Source organism: Bombus pascuorum, chromosome 4 (assembly GCF_905332965.1).
Source record: "Bombus pascuorum chromosome 4, iyBomPasc1.1, whole genome shotgun sequence".
In the NCBI taxonomy this organism is placed as follows: Eukaryota; Metazoa; Arthropoda; class Insecta; order Hymenoptera; family Apidae; genus Bombus; species Bombus pascuorum.
This window is the reverse complement of record NC_083491.1, coordinates 6,512,310-6,528,787: the sequence shown is the minus strand read 5'-3', so window position 1 is coordinate 6,528,787 and position 16,478 is coordinate 6,512,310. Positions and strand designations below refer to the sequence as shown.

Below are 16,478 nucleotides of genomic sequence, written 5' to 3'. Positions count from 1 at the left end.
GCTAAGAATTTCAAATCGCTTTGAAATCTACGAATTATGTCCCAATATATGATGTTACTATGTGATTACCACAAGCCATAAAAGATATAACTTAGAAAACACGAAGTTGGTACCCCGCTGGGGGTAGCCACTCACACGCTATATTTATTTTTATTTTATTTTTTATTACCAATGAGATATAACACTTTACCAAATGTCCTTCAGGACAAATTGTAAAAACCAAAATAAACTATAAAAAAGAAAACCACAAGCTATGCAAAATATCTGTAAATCATCTTTGCTTATTTTCATGAAAATGGTATTTGCACATGCGCGCATTTTATATAGAACGGTAGGACAAAACGTAATTGACATTCTATCATCATACGTGCATCAAGACTTAACTCAGTTTGTTTGTTCTTAACAGTGTAAGATATTATGAAGGAATAAACTTCTTTTATACATTGAGTTATAATTAAAAAGTTTATTAGAAGAACTTTATAATTCACTTGTAATTTATATTAGTATAAAAATTAATATGTGAGTTACATTGTGTTTAAAAAATTTCAGTTAGGTTATCAAATACGAATTATTGAAACGATTTTTTTTTTAGGTTAATTTGATACAATATAAATATGCACATGTTATATTCATTAATTATTCAATAATAAGTTTTAAAAAATATTTACAGAGTTCAATATGTCTGAATCTATGGATATTTCTGAATCTACTAACGGAAATATTTCTACCCAACCTGATGTATCTGCTCAAATAAGTAAAAAGGAGAAGAAGCCAACATGTATCGTCATTCTTGGAATGGCTGGATCTGGCAAAACCACATTTGTACAAAGACTTGTTTCAGTATTATACAAAACAGGAAAACCTTATGTAATAAATTTAGATCCTGCATGTAGAGAAGTTCCTTATCCTGCTAACATAGGTAATATATTATATTATTACTGTTTTTTCATTATAAATATGTTTTAATAAATTCTTTATGCTTTAGATATTAGAGATACTGTCAATTATAAGGAAGTGATGAAACAGTATAGTTTAGGACCAAATGGTGGTATTGTTACTGCCCTAAATCTTTTTTCTACAAAATTTGATCAAGTTATAGAACTTATTGAAGAAGGAGGTAAAGAGCATGAATATGTAATTTTGGATACTCCTGGGCAAATAGAAGTTTTTACATGGTCAGCAAGTGGGACAATCATAACAGAAGCTTTAGCATCTGAATTTCCAACAATTATAGTATATATATTAGATACTGTAAGAAGCGTTAATCCCGTAACGTTTATGTCTAACATGCTTTATGCATGTTCTATACTTTATAAAACTAAATTACCATTTATTGTTGCTATGAATAAGGTAATTGTTAAAGTACATAATGTTATTGTGTTATCTAATAATTAATCTAATGATATAATTCTATGTATGTATGTTTTAAGATCGATATTATCGAACATAGTTATGCGGTAGACTGGATGCAAGATTTTGAAGCATTCCAGGAAGCTTTGGATTCAGAAACAAGTTATATTAGTAACTTAACACGTAGTATGGCTCTTACACTTGATGAATTTTATAGTCATTTACGTAGCTGTGGAGTTTCTGCTGCAACAGGAGCTGGTATTACTAAGTTTCTTGAACTTATTAAAGATGCAGAAGAAGAATATGAAAGGTAAATGAAGTTCATATATCAGTAGTATTTATAAAAGATATTATTATTAATATCATTAATTAATATAATATTTATACAAAATGTTATGAAATGTAAAAAATAAATTTTCCGCTAAAGAGAATATAAGGAAGCTTGGAAGAGAATGAAGATTAAACGAGATGCTCAGCGACAAAAGGCAGAGAAAGAACAACTTGAAAAAGTAACTCAGGAAGCTACAGGAGAAAGTATGTCATTATTAACAACAGTTAATAGCGGAAGAGAAATTTCAGATATATATTTAAAACACGCTGGTGATGAATCAAGTGAAGACGAAGATGGTGAGGAAAATCCATTTAATTGTGAAGAAGATGAAGAAGATGAAGAAGAAAGAAAGGAAACAGAGTCCTTCAAAAGTTTTTTAAATAGACATAAAATGCAACAAAAGAAACATATAACTGATCAACCTACAATAAGTAGTGATACATAGCCTAAAAAGAAATGTTTGTATTAAAAAATAAATTTTGTTATTAATAAATAAATTGTACGTTTAATATAAAGATATTATATTTTGAACTTTACATTTTATAATTACATATTTAATGGAAAATGTTATTTTACATAATATTTATTTTCTAAATGGCAATTGTCCTAAGAATACTTAAATATTGTAATAATACTGATAATGCAGAAAGTTCAAATGACATATAAAATAATATATTTTTTATAGGATATTTAATTAATAGTTTTAGAAAAATTTGTCCACAACATAAACACTGGGAACAAGTTGTGTGTCATTTAAGTTATCCTTTTTTGAAGAAATTGGTACCGAATTTTTTGTAATCCAATCTATAAGTGGGTTCATGGTTTTGTGGCGTATATAAACTATTCAATACTGAAATTTTATTATGTTAAGATTAATTTTTAATAGAAATTCTATATTTTATACTGGTTAACAAATTTCTTTTAATGATATTTTTCAATACTACTAAATTTAAGGATGTTTTCAAATGAGCCGCGGAGCAATTAAATAAATATACAAAGCAATATACAATATACAAAGTATATTAAATAAAGATACAAACAATGAGATAAATAAATATGTTTGATTCATAAAGACTTAGATTACACTACCTTTTTCAGGGGAATTTAAAGTATTTTCATCTTTTAATATACGATTTTGCTTTTGCTGGTATTCTCGCGATATTTGTTCTAGCGCTTTCGTTAACGCCAACTGGAAATAATCAAAATCTTGTGAAATACAAAAACTACAATTACAATTTTTTGTAATTTTTTCTGTTGAATATAGCCAAGATTTCAGGGTAGTTGATTAAAATACCTTCTTTCAAAATGATGATTTTTAAATTAATTTATTTAAAGAAAATTACACAAGTTTCAATTTTTAATAAAATCTTATTAAATAGGTATATTTTAGACATAAAATTTCTAAGAGGATTTAGGATAGGATATAGAATATGCATATGTATTTAAATTTCAAACTTGAAAGAAACATTTTACAAAAAAATTATATAAAAGGTCATGCTTTTTATATGTAATTTATACAGGATTTTATAAGGAAAGCTAGTTGATGCCAATATTATTTTAGTCACTGAAGAAAAAAAGAAGAAGAATCATTTTTCAATTAATTTAATTTATCAAAAAAAACAAAGTATTTCCAATTTTTATTTACCCGGCACATGTGTAAACGCGATACGTGATCGGAGTCCTTGCTTAAAAAATTCTGTTCCGCGGCACATTTTGCATTAAGCCGTCGACAATGTCTCATTTTTCCGGCAGTTTTCCTGTATACTCTTGACAAGAGATCGGGCCTTCCAGTACGAAAATTTTCATGCAAAAATTCATGAACGTCCGGATTGTGAGAATTACAAATTGGATCTCTATTATGTGACGTCACTTTCCGGAAGCCGTACAGATTCAGCTGCCTAATAAAGCTCGTAATGTTTTTCGTTTTGAAGATGGAATTACCTGCGTCGAGATACTGTTCTTGAAATTTCTTGTAATCAAGAAGAATCGTATTACCATTAAGGCTCCAACGAATGGCACCACTTTTGCATTCGTTCACTATACGCCATAATTTTTGCGGAAATCGCAATGAAAGGAATATGCAATCGTCGTACATGTTCGATTCGAAAGTAGCGTTTATAGTCGTCTATAGAACGCAGAACGAAACTAAACACTGCAAATCTCTCTCTTCTCTTTCTCGAATCCGATCGATTACTTTTGCAAACAAAATACTATCGTATCACAGCAACAATATTTCTTCTTTTGGAATCGTCTGAACTATTTTAATCTCTTGGCGTGAGCTTGAAATATTAAAAAAAACACAATTTTTAAATACATCATAGAAGAAGTAATTATTTGAACGCTATAGTTTGTAGTGTGTAGTGTTTGTTCCACATACTAAGTGAAATAGGTTATAGTACTTATATTTTAATTAATAAATGTACACTATAGAATTTAATAAAAACATTATGATTTAATACAATGATTCGTACACTAAAAACAACAATATATTTAAAATGTCTCTTATTCGTGTCTCTTTACACGATACTACAACATTTTATACAAATCGCAACGCAAAATTATCAAATATGTAGATGGGATGTGAGGTTAGAAAAGAAATTAGATATACGAGCGCGTAAATAATTATCGTAATCGTAATTAATAATAAATTATTAAAAGTATGTTACAGTTCCCTAACATTACAAAATATTAATACTATTTCCTGGACAATGAAGGTTCGGCATATCGAACTTTCACAATTTCCCTGATATCATTGGTATTTCTTGATTACATACAATAAAAAAGTATAGGTATAAAAGGTACGAAAAATTAAATAACATCGTAAGTGATCATTTTCTTCGTATCTTATCATTTTCGTTTTTAACAATTTTTATTGAAACGAATATTTATCGATCTCATCTATCAAGGTAAAGAGAAATGTATTTAGTAGTATTCTCAAAATCGATTTACATCAGTCTTTCAATCCGGACGCTACAAAAGACAAATATCGAAAGGGAAAAGTTAATACAAAGGGCCATGGTTCATATTCATAAAAATAACAAATAAACGTAAAAGACTATTTCTTGCAAATTCAAATTCAAATTCAAATTCTTGCATGTCGTCTCAGAAAACTATACATATCTACCTAAAAGAGTATTAGAGATATGTACATCAAATTGTTCAGCAATGAATGCATCTTCCTCTTATTATTTTTATCTTAGTTTTTATCAGAGTGAATTGTTTCGGACTGAAGGATCACATTTTAACTAATCACGCTTACCGATGTTTTTACTGGTATGGTATTTATACAAAGTTTAAAGAATATTAGTGTTAAAAACTTGTAGAATTATCTTTTTTTGTACGATTGAATAAAAGGAATCAAGTTTCTGAAACTGCAATAGGAACAGTTAGAAAATAAGCGATGGCTTTCAAGAGTATTACAATGAGCTTCAGACATTCTTTTTCAGTTTTCATTTTTGATTGAAATTTATAAATTATCGCGTGTCGAAGTACTTTGTTAAATCTCTTGTCAATCAGACAAAGCTGGTAAAGTTTGTAAATATTCGTGTGGTTTAGTCGGTGCTGGCAATAAATAGCCATCAGGATCCAACACGTCTGGCGTACGAATAGTGACCGGCCCTTGAGGTGGCCTCGGCAATGTGTCTTGTTGAATGGATTTACCTTTAGCTTTCTCCAGTTTTTCTAATATCTCCGAAAATTTGATTCTGTCCTTAGGATCCGTTTTCCAGCATTCTCGCATTAGCTGGCAAACGAATGGCGGACATCCTTCCGGAGGTATAAGCATTATTCCTTGGAAAATTAACTTCACCACCTGGACGAATATTTAATAAAATGTGGTAGATCGTAGAAATTGTAGGAAAATAAGAAGGGAATGTTATATCATGTCGCTTAAGTTCGAGTCTCTTCGCGTTAAATTGCATTTAGCCTTAAACTTGAAGGTCTAAAACTACTTATAAGTGGTGCAGTAGCAAACAAGTAGTAAGAAAGAGCAATGGCGCGACAGGTATAAGGTAACGTCCATGAACGAATGAAAAATCTCCATTGCAAATTTTTTATGATTTCGTAAATTCAGGTACTTTTTGTACGATAAATATTCAATAAACTGTTGTTTAGTCTAGCAACTGATAAAATAGTTTTACTTACTTCTTCGTTATTATGTCCATAATATGGCTGCTTGCCAAAAGAGTAGACTTCCCATAGAACCACTCCAAAACTCCATACGTCACTTTCCAGCGTGAAACGTCCGTACATTACGCTTTCTGGTGACATCCAGCGAACCGGTAGAAGTCTGGAGCCTCCTATCTAAGGAGAATAAAAAATTTCTATTTTAATAAATCATTGAACTTATAGTAGATTATATAAAGTATATTTTTATTACCTTATAGTAATCACAAGTATACACATCCCGGGACATTCCAAAATCTGCTATCTTAACAACGAGATCAGAACCAACCAGACAGTTTCTGCACGCTAAATCTCGATGGACGAATCTTTGACCGGATAAATAAGTCATACCAGCTGCAATTTGAATCGTTATCCAATGTAAAGACTCCTGAAACAAGTAATGGTGTAGAGTCGATGAAAATAAGGAGAAAAGAACTTCGATACAATGAAGAAGGTCAGTCTTTTTAATAAGATTTACCTGAGTTAAGGGTTGCAGGCCGGGTTTCGTCGACCTACTAAATTGTCGAGAATTCGATCGCAAAACTTCAGCTAAATCTCCGTAAGGCATGTATTCGAAAACCATCCACGGGCTGTTATTACCTTCCCGAAGTACTACACCTTTCAGTGATAAAATATTTCTGTGTCCAAACGTGGACATAATGTCGACTTCTCGCATGAAATCTTCCTCCGCTTCGCGGGAGGCACTTTCTTTTAAAACTTTTATCGCAACGATCTCTTTCGAGTCTCCGACACATGATTCTCCTATGAAAAATTAAATCTTCGTTAGTACGTCAATTATTACTATAATATTCGTGAAAAATAAATTACAAGACGTTCTCACGATGCTTTGGTAGTATATATATATATCTTGCACGAATATTTTGAAATATGAAAATGATAAAAACCTTTATACACTTTGCCAAAACAACCCTCGCCGATATCTTCTAAAAATACAAGAGATTCACGTTGCAGAATCGGCACTTCTGGCGAGGCGCAACTGAAATACTGTGGATTAGGTGTGTACTTATTCGCTAGCAGCAATCCCTTTTTCAGATTCATCGGTGTTCCCTGAAGAGAACATATGTAAGCATATTTTCATAACAATTTTTTAACCAGTCAAATATTTTTTACAAGTCATTCGCAAATCTAATAGGAGAGAAGTTAATTTTGTCACTAGCATACAGTAGTAATTAAAGAAAATTATATCCAATTAAAAATCCAATCTGTTCTGAGTTTATAATTATTTCGATGTGATCCGTTTGTTATTCGTGTTATTATTTTTATTAACAATAAATACAACTGTACCGATATATGGAGGAAATTGTAATTAAAATCGTGATGAGAAATTATGTTTTTCTTTGCTCGTTTTTAAGGTGTAAATTCAATATAATGAAGATAATTAAGAGTGTTCCAATCAGCCGTTATTAAGTTTCATTAGCTTATTTCTCTGTACATTAAGATAAGCTTGTATAAGATTGCATTTAATGAAATGTGGTCAAACAATCAGTTATGTTAATTAAAAGTATTGTACTTTATATCCTTATCTTTAAACGCTATTAATATTCTTTGAATGTCTAAAATCAAATGTTTCGAATATTTCAAACGCAGAAGAAAAGGGAAATAAACAATAATGTAAAAATATGTATGATTAAAATGGATCAAAAAATAGTATAAATGAAATTTACGTTATATTTGCTCTTAGAGAAAAAAAACCGATGATCTCGGTATAAAAATATTTTATCATTATATTTCCTTCCAAATTAAAAAATGTATGGAGTTATTGTATGACTCTCCAGGAAATATATTAATATACTCAAAAATGTTATTGTACTCAATATCATTGTATTTATTGTACTCAAGATATAATATTACATTAGATATCAAAACTTTTTTTGAACCAACCGAGAATATTCTGTTATCCAACGTTTTAAATAACAGTGTTTTAAATGTTACGTTAGTTTTTAGGAGACACTGCAATATTATTATTTGTTTGACGTACATCCAGGGAATTCCTCTGTGACTTCACGTTATAACTCCGTTTCCTCACGCAATAGACTATACTCAACAATATTGCTAATACCGCGATGAAAGCTATGGCGATTCCTACTATTTCAGGTACCCTTTGTCTCGCTCGCTCTACCTGTTGAACAGTATGAAAATACTACAAACTATGTTTGCAGACGATTGTACAAATTTTTAAAGGTTGACGAATAATAATTGAGCTAGTAATTTGGAGTAATTACCTGTTCAGCTTCCGGAAGTGCGGTCGTGCTGTTGGTAGAATTACCATTTGGGGGTATTATATTGGGTATAGGTCGAGGTGTTAGGGGAACTAGAAAAAGTAATGGAAATGATATTTGTAGAAAGATCGTTTCTTTAGAATTTGATAAAGCTATTTTTCTTTTTACTTAAAGGATGAAGTCACCTTCGTTTACGCGTACAAAATCTTTTGTTGCAAGAAAATTAATTCGATGAAAAATAACTCATAACGAACGAAATTTAAACAAGCGTTTTAACAAATACAATTCTTTCAAACGAGATAACAAAATTCAGATTTCTTTCTTAAGAAAAGTAATTTGCGCATAAGGTCGCTTCAACGTCGGGACGGAAGTAATAGATATAAATTTGGTTTAGCATTCAAACTGGAATGATTTATTTTAACTTCTCTAACAAGATTAAGAAAGAAAAATATAATTCCATAGAGGAAAGTCAAGGTGACTCTGATCTTTTTTTAGAAACAGCACGCTTTAACATCTTTTCCCACTTTAGGTCGTAAACGTTCAGGGACGAATAGTTTCATGCATCATTTTCCATACCGTACACGTGTTCGCGTGTATTTTCTAAAATATATTGCGGTATAAGTATATAAAGATCGACTTGCCAAAAGATTAAAGAAATGTATCGAAGTAAAAATGTTACTTAAAGAAAAATATGAAGAGATGCTACTTGACTCTGACCTATTAAGCGATTTGGACACTTTAAGTCCGTCGTAGGTGGTGACAAGTCGTGAGGACAAACGCACTTCGACGTATTGTCTGTGAAGCTACGACAAGCTGCTTCCTTTCCACAAATTTGGGGCCGGTCTTTGCATCCCGTGATCACGGCATTCCCGTTGATAGGCAGTATTACTTCCGATTGTTGTGTGGACTCGGTGGTTGCTGATAGTTCTGAAACAATATTTACACGTTATCGCAATTTTGTCAGTTTACAGTAGCTGTACTCGGTGAGTTTACGAGTACATAAAAATAGCTTTATTCCTTGAACGAAATATCTGAGAATGAGTGTACATCGTGAAAAGTGGAGGATTATCGAATGTGTTACCGTGTGTTATGAGATGAAAGAATGTTAATTAACTCTCGTTCAGCTATGATTAGGACGAGCGATGAATGAAACAAAGAAATGTATTAGAACGCTCTTTTGGTTTTCTATGAAACGCTACTGTACTTTGATTCTATTCCAATTCCTACTATAATATATTAAGGCAAAGATTTCCACTTCTAAAATACTCTTGCAACTCTTTAAAGAAATTATATGATATAGCCCAAAATCAGTAGGAGTAGAAGGGTTAAAGCCTGTATGGGATAGAAACGCAACTAATAGCATAACTATATTTCAACAATTTATGTTTCCCTTAAAACCTATGCAAGATGTTTAAAAAAAGTATTGGTACCAATATGCTGCTCTTTTAATTACTTTGTGTTAATTTCAAATTGATACGAATCTTGTTCCAAAGTGAATTTGAAGCGGTAAAGCTTCTAAGAAAGAACACGAAGAAAGCCAGGAGTCGGCACACTCGACTCATATCAAAAGCGCCGAAGTAGTTGGCGGTTTAAGGTAGAGCAGTCGAATTTACAGGAGAACGGTGGTAACGGTTAATAAAGGGCGAGCTGGTAAGAAAAAGGGCTACATATTTGGATTGGGTCCGACTTGGAAGAGACAGTGAAGGCATTCATTTCGTGCTTGAAGCTTGTAACGGGTCAAAGCGTTATCTCTGCGGTCAGCGCTCTCCGACAACGAGTCTCGCTATGTGTACCTATTATCGCCCCGTATTCCTTCCCTTCCTATGCATCTCTACGAGAATTGCCGTATTTACGAGATTGCTCGATTTCTACAAAATGTTCCTACATTTTAATTTTCCAGAAAAATGACGGCTCACTTAGGGTAAATCAGATGTATGAGACGTTGCGTCGAAACAGACCGTAGTGTTCTCGGCGCGGATGGACTTGACCAATTACAGCAATTGATATGTAGTTACTTTATGTCTAGGGACATTTTGAAGCCACTTGTCTACGCACGTTTACTCGAATCGTTTGAGAATTTTTATGTCAAGTATTTTTGAAAATATCGAATTCTATCGAAATTGTTCAAGCTCTACGTAAGTACTTTATTTCTCTATACGATAACGTCTAAAGATATCTTTTTAAAGACGCCATTTATCGACGTATAGTTATTTTACTTGAAAATATTTTTAATTTCAATGTTTTTACTTAATTTTGTGTAGTTGTTATATAGGCGAGGACGAGAACATTTAGAAGATCATTTTGATGCTGTTTGTAGCCTAGTGGTCATCCGATTTGATTGAAAATTTATTAACCATGCGATTTTAATAATATCGTTAAGTCGTTCAATTTAAGTTCGAAGTTTCCTCGAAAATATTACGATGAACTGTAAATAACTACGAAAGAAAAATTATTCTCTAAACTTGAATTTCTCTGACACGTATAAAAGATCTATTTGCTTTGTTGCCGTTATATTTTCCTTTACAAATCGTACGATAAATTCTAAAGGAAAAAATACGATGGAAGTTCAACTGCGAGTAATATAGATTAGAAATTAACGCAACTGACAATGAGCGTCCCAGTAAGCTGCAATTCCACGAAATGTAAGAGACGTCTGTTTATCGGACAGACACGCGGAAATGCGTAAGTCGTTTGTAGATATAGAATTTCCAAGTTCGAAATCGAACGATTACTTTTATTTCGACGAACAGGAATATTGTTTAGCCTTTCGACTATATGATATTACCTACATCATTGATGACCTATGCACTTTGTCGTTACTCGTGCTACGTGGAAGCTGTCGATGGGTGAACGAATGACCCGCGATATCGTGCATACTTCGACGCAAAGTTGCGAGGGAATCATCCTTACCACCATTTTTATATCAGGTTCGCCTCCAACTATGTTAAATAATTACTAGTTGTATAAGTATTTTGAAACTGTCTTGCTTCTGTATCGCGTGCCTAAGATCTCGTTTCATTTTTACGTTATTACTCTTTTGATATGTGGAGGAGCGATATTCAAACATAAAAGAATTCAGTTAATTTATAACAATATAACAAATTAATACGTGAATATATCTACAAAACTCCTTTGATAAATATTTTCGTTTCTGAAGCTCAATGTTAGTTCTTTAAGTAAAACACGAGTGATTAAAAAGTCGACGAAGTCGAAGATCAAGAAAATTGCAAACTTTATGAACCTTTTTATATCTCTTCGCATTCCTTTCCAAATGCGTAAACAATGGGTAGACGATTATTTGTTAGGAACTGCGATTTGTTTTGTGCTACTACAATTTTCACTATGGTTTCGCTGCTTTTGGAAACTGAGGAGCATTCAACGTAGATATACATATCCAGTCATGTTTATTTGCAAATCTGAGGTTTAGGCCAGAGATTACAATAGAGGCATTATGTGTGCGGGTGGTTTATCCCCCGAAACGTACGATTCGCAAACCGAATCGTCTGTCATAAAATGGGTTTGTTCGCGATATACTTAGGGAATCGACGAATGTAGCTCGGTTATCGAGTTTCCTAAAAAATATAAAAATGAGACAAGTAGATTGGACTCGTTTAACGTGTTGTATAATATAAAATTGATACGATTGTTTTAATATATTAACTAAAATTAAATTATGGAGAATTCGAGAAATTTTATAGGGAACGAAATATCGTTTGGAATTTTCATACAATTCCAATTTCGTAGAATTTCCTTCTAATGTTTATGAGTTTATCCATGTGTCACAACGTGTCCACTCAGAAACATTCGTGCAAAATTTAAAAAATATAACGAGATGAGTTACGACAGACTCAGAGGATTAACATGACGATGAGCAAACCGCTTTCCTTTTCGTCGTCCATGTCATCATTCATCAGTATTATCTGTTCGCAATACAATGCCAAGCGAACAATGGGCTCACTACTCGACAAAGTCTCCTTTTATCTAATACGATAGATATTGTTTTGGATCTAGTTGCTACCTGAGATGTTTTCTCTAAATCAGACGCTATTGTTTCCTAAATGGAAAAGAGCATGGAAATTATTCTACTCGTTATGGAAATTTCTATTTTACAATTCCTATGTTACCTTAAGGATGCATTTCACTTTATTAGAATCTAAGTTGTGTTACGAGTAAATAATATGTAATTTAGTATATTAAGATTAGTGTATTAGAGAACATTCTGCGAAATTTTCATTAAGCTATTTAATTTCCAACATTATTCACAGAGTTTAAACTTTCCTTTAACACTTTGACGTCGATATGATGCCGCGCGTGTCGTCTCATTTCCCGCAAAATGTTTCGAGTTAAATATGTAAATGGAAATCTGGCGACGCTTGAAAAAATAAGAAACGTCGTTTTTCGTCCGCCGTCGGCAACGCTTGAAAAACACTAGACGTCGATTCACGTCTTCCGACGCGAATATATTAATACTAAACACTTGTTCGTAGTAATGTAAATATCATGAAATTAATATAAAAAATTCTATGTTTGTTTAGATTTCGTGCAGCTACTAGAAAAGCTTCTTCATTGTTACTCGAGCATTTGGATGCTGCGCACGTGGTTATCATCTTGGGTTAGCGTTATCGGAAGGTCGAATATGTCGATATTAAAGATAAGTTGAAGGAAGAAGTATAGGGTTAGTTTTTATGTACGCTTTTTCCATTTCTCTGAACCAGTTGACATTTGTTCCAATAAAGATACGACTAACCGGCTTTATCTTCTCGACATTTTGACTCGTACTTGAACCTATCTTGTTTCTAACGTATTTATGGAGTATACGCTCAGAGGAATTTCTGCATAGTTCTGTTTTTTTTTTTTTTATCTAATAGAATTGAATATAAAAATTTTTAACTTCTTAATTCTTAATATAAATTCTTAACTCGTAACTTTCAACAATATGTGCAGATTTAGTGAAATAATGGCGTTACATTTTCAAAGATAGTTTCCATATTTTAAAATAACGAGGATACGCAAAGTAGAATTGAGTTAAATGAACTCGTGAAAAGTAACCAGAGCAGTGCTTGTTCCTTAGTAATAATTATCTGTAGTGCTCAAATTGATGCCTTCGTACATAACTGTAGCACCTAAGTTTACCTTTCAAAGGTATGAACATTAGGTTGGTAGAGAATAAATACATTTACGTTCTATTTAATCGAGATATATCTCTACATTTTTCACGTAAACATACGATTGGTAATTTTGTCAATGTAATGGGTAATAGAGAATTATATTAAAAAGAATATCATATTTAATGTTTAATATTTAAGAATGAAACAGAGAATAACATGGAAAATATCGTAAGAAAATAAAAGGCTGACAATCAATGACGTTCTTTTCCCCAAGACTTAGAAAACTATAAAGTATTCAGGAAGAAATAATTGTGTGATGTGATAATAAGTGACGAGAGAAGATAGTTCGAACTAAAGAAGATTACGAAAGCGTTGAATATTGTCATTCGTTCGGTAAATACTTTCTTTATTTACTTTTTCTATTCTATCCAAATGTTTTGAAGCAAATATCGATTAACGGTCATAACGGTTAGTCATCCAAGGAATTTCTGGTGTTTTTAATTTATAACGATTTATATTCTCGCTTATCGTGTTTGTAACAATTATCTGAACGTTATATTCCCACATTGGATGAATACGTGTTTCATCTTTACTCGTCTCATTTTTCGTGATCTTTTTAACAAAACGCCACACAACGCGGGCCTGTTTCTCGATTCATCAGATTAATGGCCACGATTCTTGTAACGGCAAGGCATAATTTAAATTTTATTCATTTTAAATGAACCTTCACGAAGTTCAGATCGTGCAGACACTTTTGAAGATTATTATTAGATCGTACCGATTGCAGCTAACCCTTGATAAATCAGAGTTTTAGTTGCTTTATAGCTATTGCTTGTAGCAAGCATGGTAGACGCAAGTAACTAATTATTAACAGTAAGTAGTTATTTATTAGTTAATTACATTAATTATTCGAAGAAAATACAAATTACGTTTATAAAGCTAAAATTTTGTCCTTTGTTTCAATCTTCTAATCTTTTAATGACTACTTTTGTATTTAATCGCGATAATACAAGAAATTATCTTATTTACGCAATGTATAGTCTGTTACAAAGTATATTCGTCTTCTTTCTTTTTTGTCCATTAACGTAGTAAACATGTACGACGGCATTACGTTACATTATTTATAACGATTTTGTAAAATGAACTAAAAAATGTTTTGTAATATTATTTCGGATTGTATTTCGACAACGATAGTGAATACATTAAATTTTGAAACGTAGATACATCAAAGTTTTATCTAAAAAGTTGCAAAATATCAATTTGACGCGTAATGTGCAATATTATTTATTGGTCTAGAAGAAAAGAGCTAAGACTAGCTCTTGAAGAGATAAAAATACAAATTTATATGATCGTTACGCATAAACGATACAGTAAAATGTGGTGAGTAAATGTGATGAGTTGTTCTTTTTTATCTAAGAGATACATTAAGTTAAAATAATGGCAAATTTTTCATTGTTAAGACTAATTCTAATGTAATAAAACCTACACGTGCTATGTATATAATTCCATTTTACTATGAACAATTTTAGAATCTGCGTTGGTCAAATACTTTTCGCTATTCAAATCTTAAAATTTTTTAGATAGTAGTATACGTAAAAATCAGTGACAAATAATAAACTTACCGGCTCGAATTTCCGCAGAGGAAAGGCCTCTTCTTCTTGGCATTCTTCGCCGCTCCATCGCGGGTGAAGGAACCAAAATGGCAGGAAACCACCCCTGCTTTTCAAAAGAAAATTCTCGTTTCGCACTAATAAAACTTCCACTCCTTCGTTAATTACCGTCGGCACTTTAACGTTCGCGTTTTCTCATGATCCATCGTCAAACTCTAAGTTTCTGATCATCAAACCAGCCATTAAAAATTCTACTCAACAAGAGCAAAACAAAGATACACGATGGTAATTTGTTCACATCGTAAAAAGAACAGTCACAAAACCGTACGTAACACAATTTTGCTTTTCAAGCGTTCATCGCACTGATTGGACCGCACGTGTGCTAGAATTTTCATGAGTTCGTTCCTTCAAAAATCAAAGCACGAACAAACAGCTCCTTTGTGTATCTATGTATCCCACTAATTAGATAACTTGTTTTCAATTTCCAATTTAATTTGATATTTCGAAGCAACCAACCAATTGTAACACAAACGCTCTTCCTTTTTCCAAACGATCGAAGAAACCCACTGTACGATACGATTCTCGTACAAAATTTATCGAAGCTCTAACGTTGCCAGAGAATTGGCAATTAAGTCGTATAGTGGCATGAATAAATTTTGATCGCGTGAGTAGCAATTAGAGGAGATCGATAGGAGGGTCCAAGCAAGGGTAAAGAGAGAAACGCGGTCCGAATGGCAAGGATCGAGAGACAAGGATCGAGAGACCAAAGAGTTAAGCCGGAAGAGGAAACCCGTCGCTAGGATAAATCGAGGAGGGTCCTCTATCTTCGACGGATGCTTACTCGAAACTAAAGACCGACTAAAGACCGCCTTCGAGAACTCCCTCGCATTGGCGTACACACAAGGAAACGCGGTCACACATACAAAGGTCGGATCGTCTGTTCGTGGCACCCACATGCATCCCGAAGAGCTACCAAGGATTTACGCGAGGGACGAGCGTGGTTCATCATCAGCGAGACTCGACCTACGCTATCGGATAGACAGAAGCGACGGTTCCTCGTAATCTCGTCGCTTTTTCAGCCGACTTAAGGGTAGAGCCTCTTGTTGCGCTTTAATCTCTGACACGTGCCAACTTACGACTCCACCTTCGTTTTTAATAGTATTAGGTCATTCCATAGGTTCAACAGAACAAGGCGGAACTTATGGGACGACTTAATATTTTCGTGGCGGCTTCCGTAGTGCGATGGAATCTATGTTGTAGATTGCTGTATTTTGATTGGAACGATGGAAGGAATGGGTGGCTCGTAGGCAGAGCGGTACAAGAAAAAATATCTTTAATTTGGAGAGATCGTGGGTGTTAGCTTTTGATACAAAAATCTGTATACTTTCAAATTATGTTTGTTGTACGAGTAAGGATTCTGTATATTTATGAAAAATGTGCTTAAGTACACTGTTTTACTGCTGAACCTTTCGATCAAAGGAAACACAATCAAAACGATTCTTACCAACTTTTGTCAAAGCGATACTCTAATAACGATTAATGCGATCTTTTATTTTCAGTAGATTTTCTTACGTTAGTTTGCTAGGTATAGCGATGTCAATGCTCAGCAAATAATCCTAATAATTGTGGTTATAGCTAAAAATTTTTCTTATAGGTCAGAATTTTAGTAATCTGG

General features: G+C 32.8%; 3 protein-coding genes across 5 annotated transcripts; 1 reads left to right on the top strand and 2 right to left on the bottom strand.

Annotated features, from left to right (window-relative positions):
• The first annotated feature begins 431 nt into the window (after positions 1-431).
• LOC132906437 (GPN-loop GTPase 1) lies at positions 432-2,196 on the top strand. The gene is made up of 5 exons (XM_060958618.1): positions 432-519; positions 593-919; positions 986-1,350; positions 1,431-1,660; positions 1,778-2,196. Exons 2-5 carry the CDS (start codon positions 679-681, stop codon positions 2,124-2,126), a joined length of 1,185 nt encoding a protein of 394 aa, XP_060814601.1. The 5' UTR covers positions 432-519; positions 593-678; the 3' UTR covers positions 2,127-2,196.
• Positions 2,197-2,211: 15 nt separating this feature from the next.
• On the bottom strand, positions 2,212-4,005 carry LOC132906438 (heat shock factor protein 5-like). The gene is given in 5 exon segments (XM_060958619.1): positions 2,212-2,402; positions 2,404-2,490; positions 2,492-2,531; positions 2,771-2,870; positions 3,327-4,005. Coding segments are annotated over 5 exon segments (708 nt in total). The 5' UTR covers positions 3,777-4,005; the 3' UTR covers positions 2,212-2,371.
• Positions 4,006-4,113: 108 nt separating this feature from the next.
• On the bottom strand, positions 4,114-16,471 carry LOC132906436 (tyrosine-protein kinase transmembrane receptor Ror-like). 3 transcript variants are annotated; one of them, XM_060958615.1, is made up of 9 exons: positions 14,816-16,471; positions 8,803-9,012; positions 8,089-8,177; positions 7,845-8,006; positions 6,751-6,913; positions 6,324-6,607; positions 6,060-6,233; positions 5,825-5,983; positions 4,114-5,492 (listed from the first exon to the last, which is right to left on the bottom strand). In XM_060958615.1, exons 1-9 carry the CDS (start codon positions 14,871-14,873, stop codon positions 5,190-5,192), a joined length of 1,602 nt encoding a protein of 533 aa, XP_060814598.1. In that variant the 5' UTR covers positions 14,874-16,471; the 3' UTR covers positions 4,114-5,189. The 3 variants fall into 3 exon arrangements, with proteins under 3 accessions (XP_060814598.1, XP_060814599.1, XP_060814600.1); XM_060958616.1 differs by having other exon boundaries at positions 7,845-7,985; positions 14,816-16,464; XM_060958617.1 differs by lacking the exon at positions 7,845-8,006 and having other exon boundaries at positions 14,816-16,469.
• Positions 16,472-16,478: the final 7 nt, after the last annotated feature.

What these genes read in the sequence shown, in the direction of transcription:
- LOC132906437 (XM_060958618.1), top strand. Translation starts at nt 679, where the DNA reads ATGTCTGAATCTATGGATATTTCTGAATCTACTAACGGAAATATTTCT. An exon ending in TCCTTATCCTGCTAACATAG is followed by an intron (nt 920 to 985) that starts GTAATATATTAT and finishes TTTATGCTTTAG; the next exon opens with ATATTAGAGATACTGTCAAT. An exon ending in TTATTGTTGCTATGAATAAG is followed by an intron (nt 1,351 to 1,430) that starts GTAATTGTTAAA and finishes GTATGTTTTAAG; the next exon opens with ATCGATATTATCGAACATAG.
- LOC132906436 (XM_060958615.1), bottom strand. Translation starts at nt 14,873, where the DNA reads ATGGAGCGGCGAAGAATGCCAAGAAGAAGAGGCCTTTCCTCTGCGGAA. An exon ending in TTTTGGCAAAGTGTATAAAG is followed by an intron (nt 6,608 to 6,750) that starts GTTTTTATCATT and finishes AATTTTTCATAG; the next exon opens with GAGAATCATGTGTCGGAGAC. An exon ending in ATGGACATAATAACGAAGAA is followed by an intron (nt 5,493 to 5,824) that starts GTAAGTAAAACT and finishes ATATTCGTCCAG; the next exon opens with GTGGTGAAGTTAATTTTCCA.